Below are 6195 nucleotides of genomic sequence, written 5' to 3'. Positions count from 1 at the left end.
TACGCCGTGTAGAGGGCGCTGTCTGGTGATTCGAAATCTCTTGTCAGTGTCGTTAGGAATGCCTCACAAGCCTGACTCAGTATTCACAGGAGGCTTTGGGAGAACATAGCTCTTCCTCCGGGGGTGCACGGACTGACTTGACTTCCGCGGCTTCCTCGAGCTCGCTCGGTGTGACGAATCTGACGTTGCGGTACGGTGGCTGGGCGCGCAAGGCCCGACGGGAAGCTTGTGGAATCTGCTGCGGGAAGAAGAACGCCAGGGTTCCTGGGCAGCCACAGTCATGGCGGCGACCGCCCCCAGGGCTGGGGGCTCCGCACCTGAGGCGGCGGCTTCCCCCGACCCTCCGCTGCAGTACAGCCTTCTTCTGCAGTACTTGGTGGGCGACAAGCGTCAGCCCCGACTCCTGGAGCCTGGGAGCCTGGGCGGGATCCCGAGTCCAGCCAAGAGTGAGGAGCAGAAGATGATCGAGAGGGCGATGGAAAGCTGTGCCTTCAAGGCTGCGCTGGCCTGCGTGGGAGGTGAGGCGGGGCTGGTGGGGGGGGGCCTTGGGAGGCTGAGGGCTTGGGCGGCAGCGGGATCCACTGTTCAGAAGACCACGCACCTAGGAGACGAGGGGGCCCTGGGCCCCGCGACCTTGACCCAGCCCACCTGTCAGTGAACTTGAGCAGCTCCTCCCGAGACCCCGAGGTTGTCTTTCGCCTCTGGAAATTCGATCAGGGAGTCGGTCCTGGGTCGGGACCTGGGGATTATAAAATGGTTGACTTCATTCATTCATTCATTCATTCGTTCGCTTTGATATAATTACTTTTCAGCAAATTATTACTGAGCAGTTGTCACGTGCCAGGCAGTGGAAAGACAGAATGAGAGACGAGAGCCTTGTTCTCATGAAGCTAATATTTTAATATACACAGAAAGTAAAGTGTTGAGAAGGAGGACAGTGCTGCAGACCTGGGGCGCAGCACTTGTAAAGGTCTGGCCGGAAGTGACTTCAGGCTAGAAAAAACAGAAAGGCCAGTGAGCCCAATGTGACTGGTCAGCTGGAACGAGGGGGAAAGAAGTCTGGACTTGGCATGTTTTTGTTTTGTTTTTTAATCCTTTGAGGATTTGAGAATGTAGGTGTCCCTCCTGTGTGCTAAGAGGCTGACTACATTTGCAGGTGAGTTGAAGTCTCATTGAGAATGAAAGGAAATTAAGAAACGAATATAGTGAGGGTGGAAACGTGAAATTGAGCAGAAAGAAGAAAGATCTTTTTGGTTGGGAGAAGGCCACAAGAGGTGAGACTGGAGCCTGTGTCTTGAAGGATTAAGAGAATGAAGTTAGACAAAGAGAAATGGCTTTTCAAGTTGGGGTGGAGTGGTGCAGGTTGAGCTTTTTGCCTGTAGGCATTAGGACAGTCATTGATGAGTTTTTAGAGTTACCAAGAGCTTGATGACTCATGGTGGAGTGTGCAAAGGGAAGGAAAGTCAGTAGGCAGGGAGACCATAGAGGGAATTTGCTGGACTGAAGCTCAGTGAGACATGGACTGGGTCTTTGTTCATCATTGTGTCTGACCCTAGATCTCTTACATATCTGTTGAAATAATGAGTGAGTCTTTGTACTGTTCCAGGGGGGAAGTGATGAAGGCCCTAGGCTAATTGTGGACCTAGTGTCACAGGAGGAAGCAGAGAAACAGCCTTAAGTGTGCCTGAAGTTTGGCATGGGAATGACTGGAGAACAGGAGCCGCAAGCAGGGAGGTCTGGAGGGGAGGTGCCCATGATTTCATTGAACACATACTGACCTTGAGGTGGCAAGAGGATGTCCATGTGGAAATGTCCAGCAGGCTCAGGAAGGTCAGCTGTGGACCACAGCATGGCGTTTGCCATTTGGGAACTTTGTGACCTTAGGGAAGTTAGTTTACCTCTCTGAGCCTCAGTTTCTTCGACTACAGAAAGGAATGGAAAATAGTATCTACCTCACAGGATTACTGCAAGGAACAAGTAAGGCTGGGACAATAGGCAATGAAGTGTCAGTAATTGGTACATGGTACTTACCAAATGACTTTTATGAATGTCACCATTGTCAAGGGAGTGATTTCTAAAGTTGATACCTGAACTTGAGAGTCTATGTGTGAGAGTGCAGAGAGAGAAAGAGGGTTAAAGACGGAATATTGAAGAAGGTTAGAAAATGAAAGGAGGAAGAAACAGAAAAAGAGTCAGAGAAGAAGCTGCCAACTAGATCGATCTTGCGTTTTGTAATGTGGAAACCAGGCCAGTGGAAAGCTTCTGAGGCAAGAAGGGGACCGGGTATCCTCTTCACTGGCGGCCATCCAAAAGATGCAATTTAAGCATGACCCTATTACAGTGATCTGAAAAACGTGCCAAGGAAATCTTCATCTCTGTTCATTTTTAGGATTTGTCTTGGGAGGTGCATTTGGGGTGTTCACCGCTGGCATTGATACCAACGTCGGCTTTGACCCCAAGGATCCTTACCGCACGCCGACGGCCAGAGAAGTCCTTAAAGACATGGGCCAGAGAGGAATGTCCTATGCCAAAAATTTTGCCATTGTGGGCGCCATGTTTTCTTGCACTGAATGTTTAGTAGAATCTGTAAGTGTTCCTGCCTTCTGAGAAAGCCTTGCCTGTTTCCATCCTGTGAATTCTCAAGAGAAATACCCATTGCTACTAGAAAGCAGGTCACAAGTGTCCAGTACTTGCTAGATTCAGTTTCCATTAAATAGTCCCTTATTGGAGAAGGACATGGCAACCCACTCCAGTGTTCTTGCCTGGAGAATCCCAGGGACAGAGGAGCCTGGTGGGCTGCCGTCTGTGGGGTCACACAGAGTCGGACATGACTGAAGCGACTTAGCAGCAGCAATGTAAACTTCTTGTGAATTTATGATTTGGGCTTGCCTTATTTTTTATTTTTTTTTATAGGCCAGAAGTGGTTAATTAATTTTTTTATTATTGTTTTTGGCTGCACCTTGCAGCTTGTAGTATCTTAGTTCCCCAACCAGGGGTGGAACCTGGGCCCCTTGCAGTGGAAGCAAGCATGGAGTCCTAATGATTGGATCACCAGAGAATCCCTGGTTAATAATTTTAAACAAGAGACTTATTGGGCAACCTGAGAAGAGATTCTGATTACTTCTCAAATGTGACACTTGGCTCAGCACTTTGGTACCATGTGCAGGAAGCATTTGTGAACACGTTCAAATTTTAGGACTTATACTTTTGAAAGGAAAAAAAGGTTTCCTTTGGGGAGGGACTAAATTAGCCAGCTAGAAACCCTGTCTTTTTTTCCTTAGTTTTCTTGTCTGGCTTGTTTCTTTGGCTCTGAACTGCTCTTCTCCACCCACAGTACCGGGGAAAATCAGATTGGAAGAACAGTGTCATTAGTGGCTGCATCACTGGAGGAGCCATTGGTTTCAGAGGTTAGTAAACAGTTCTCACATGCTTTTCTTTGTGGCCTTGGACAACATGCTGAAGTTGAGATTTCCAAACACGAGTGTTCAAAGGACAGCTCAAGGCATATGTGGAACTTGATATTCTCCTCTCCTGACAAGTAAATCACATTTTCTGTGTTACTCAATTTTGGAAACTTCTAGTATCTAAATCAGGGTTTCTGATCCTTGGCATTGTTAACATTTTGGACCAGAGGAGTGTTTGCTGGGTGGAGGGGAGTGCTGTTCCTGGCCTCTCCCCACTAGGTGCCAGTAGCACCCCCTAGTGGTGACAAGTAGAAGTGTTTCCAGTGTACCTTGGGGGATAAATCAGTGAGTTCAGTTGCTCAGTCGTGTCCGACTCTTTGCAACCCCATGAAACGCAGCACGCCAGTACCCCCTGTCCATCACCAACTCCCAGGGTTCACCCAAACCCATGTCCATCGAGTCGGTGATGCCACCCAGCCATCTCATCCTCTCTTGTCCCCTCCTCCTCCCGCCCCCAATCCCTCCCAGCATCAGGGTCTTCTCCAATGAGGCAACTCTTCGCATGAGGTGGCCAAAGTATTGGAGTTTCAGCTTCAACATCAGTCCTTCCAGTGAACACCCAGGACTGATCTCCTTTAGAATGGACTGGTTGGATCTTCTTTAGAAAAGGCAGAGGAACAGAGATCAAATTGCCAACATCTGCTGGATCATTGAAAAAGCAAGAGAGTTCCAGAAAAACATCTATTTCTGCTTTATTGACTATGCCAAAGCCTTTGACTGTGTGGATCACAATAAACTGAGAAAATTGAAAGAGATGGGAATACCAGACCATCTGACCTGTCTCTTGAGAAACCTGTATGCAGGTCAGGAAGCAACAGTTAGAACTGGACATGGAACAACAGACTGGTTCCAAATAGGAAAAGGAGTACATCAAGGCTGTATATTGTCACCCTGCTTATTTAACTTATATGCAGAGTACATCAGGAGAAACGCTAAGGGACAGATAGCCCCAGGTGAAATCCATGGAGAACTATATCTATCTTAGAATAAAGAACTGTCCCCATATTGAACATATGGGAAGAACATAATAAGTAATCTCTGGAATGTGTTGCTATGCAGGATAGTACAGAAGCATAGTTGGACCCCATTCAGCCCTGGGAAGCCCATTTGTCCAAAGAGCAAGCTCTGCTTAACTTTCAGCTCCATCATTTCAAACAGACATCTTTCTTCATACTGTGCAGTCGTCATTTTAATTCTGTGTCTAAGTTCTCACGGTAATGGTTTTGCAGTTTAGGGTTCTTAGATCTCTACCGTTTGAAAGCCAAATATAGGTATCCTAGAAATGTTCGATTATCTACCGTAAGCAACCAAGAAACTGGTTCCCTGCCACTTCTCCCTGTTGGCGTATCTATCAAGAGTGCGGAGCAGGGTGTCAGTGACTTAACTTCCCTAACAGTGTCTGTCACTGGGCCACTCTCCATCTGCTGTGCCTGGACTTACCCAAAGCAAAAAAGGCTGTTTTCTCATTTTCTGAGAGGCAGGATGATTTTCTGTCATTAAAGACCTGATTGTCCTCCTCACACAGCCATTTGTGATTTATGGAGTAACTTCTCCTTTGGTCTTACCGTCTCTCAGCTTTGTCAGGGCCTTTGAGAGGCTCAGCTCCCTCTGGGATTGCTTTGATCACCTTCCCAGGAATTTATTCCATAAACAAATCAGAGTAACAGGCCATATGCTTTCACTTGATTCCAAGGGCTGGTTCTGTTAACCAGTTTCCTGCCTGTGAGGAGCTATTTTCACGAGACTAGAAGTAGCGGTTCTTTGGAATGAGAAAAGTTAAACGAACATACAGTTAGATAAAAGCACACTGGATCAGCTCGTGTGCAGAGCCTCACTGAAGTCTTCCAGCTCTCTGCTACGTTGAATGATGGAGAACATGTTCGCCAGCTTCTTTACATCCCTAAGTACCCAAACTTCCTGAGTGCAGCTTGACCCAGCATCTGTCACCACAGGTAATGTCATCTGTGTTTGCTTTACAGCTGGCTTGAAGGCTGGGGTCATCGGCTGTGGAGGGTTTGCTGCTTTCTCCGCTGCGATTGACTATTACCTACGGTGAGGACACTGGTGTCCGGCAAGGACGATGGCAGCCCAGGATCAAGGCTGCTCTGTGGAGGGCAGCTTCTGTACCACTCCAGGGCACTTGCTGCAGAGACTGAAGACATTTGTTTTCTCTCCCGTAGTTGGTGTCGTGAGGGAGCTGCCTGGCTGCAGTCGGCTACCTCTGAGCAGCCACGCTCTCTGCACCTGGACTCGAGCCAGGCTGTGCGGGGTAGATGCCATGCCAGATTCTCTCTTTTGGGCAGTCAAGGAGTCAGTGTGCTGACCTGTAGGAACTGAGTCCCACAAAGGGGCAGCCCCGCAGCCTGTGGTGCTGTGGGGATGGAGGGGACTTGACCCATGCCTGCAGGCATCCATCTCAGACCTCAGGGCAGGGCCGAGCGGAGCCATGCCGTCCGGCCGGTCATGTCATTTTGTTCAGTGTTCTGCTATCCTTGTTATATAGATATATGTGTGTATGTATTTATATTACTGTTCAAAAGTTTGGCTTATTTTTATTTTCAAATTCCACAACTCCCCAAAATGGTACCAGGTGGCCCAAAGATTGAATTCCAAAGAGGAAGCATGAGCCAGCTCCTGAGAAGTCTGGGAACGCTCGACTCCCAGGGTCTGCAGAGCAGCGTTATCTTCACTGAGATTGCTGCAGTGGCCCAGCCTTGCCCTGAAGAAGCCA

At 48.2% G+C, this 6195-nt stretch overlaps 1 protein-coding gene across 1 annotated transcript; it reads left to right on the top strand.

The window, feature by feature from the left end:
• The first annotated feature begins 254 nt into the window (after positions 1-254).
• TIMM22 (translocase of inner mitochondrial membrane 22) lies at positions 255-5982 on the top strand. Its single transcript, XM_052658306.1, has 4 exons — positions 255-518; positions 2390-2586; positions 3335-3407; positions 5444-5982. The coding sequence occupies exons 1-4, from the start codon at positions 281-283 to the stop codon at positions 5518-5520; spliced, it is 585 nt and encodes a 194-aa protein (XP_052514266.1). The 5' UTR covers positions 255-280; the 3' UTR covers positions 5521-5982.
• The last annotated feature ends 213 nt before the right edge of the window (positions 5983-6195 follow it).

This window comes from Budorcas taxicolor, chromosome 19 (assembly GCF_023091745.1).
Source record: "Budorcas taxicolor isolate Tak-1 chromosome 19, Takin1.1, whole genome shotgun sequence".
Taxonomy (NCBI): Eukaryota; Metazoa; Chordata; class Mammalia; order Artiodactyla; family Bovidae; genus Budorcas; species Budorcas taxicolor.
This window is presented reverse-complemented; position numbering and strand designations above follow the sequence as displayed.

What these genes read in the sequence shown, in the direction of transcription:
- TIMM22 (XM_052658306.1), top strand. Translation starts at nt 281, where the DNA reads ATGGCGGCGACCGCCCCCAGGGCTGGGGGCTCCGCACCTGAGGCGGCG. An exon ending in TGCGCTGGCCTGCGTGGGAG is followed by an intron (nt 519 to 2,389) that starts GTGAGGCGGGGC and finishes GTTCATTTTTAG; the next exon opens with GATTTGTCTTGGGAGGTGCA. An exon ending in AGGAGCCATTGGTTTCAGAG is followed by an intron (nt 3,408 to 5,443) that starts GTTAGTAAACAG and finishes TTTGCTTTACAG; the next exon opens with CTGGCTTGAAGGCTGGGGTC.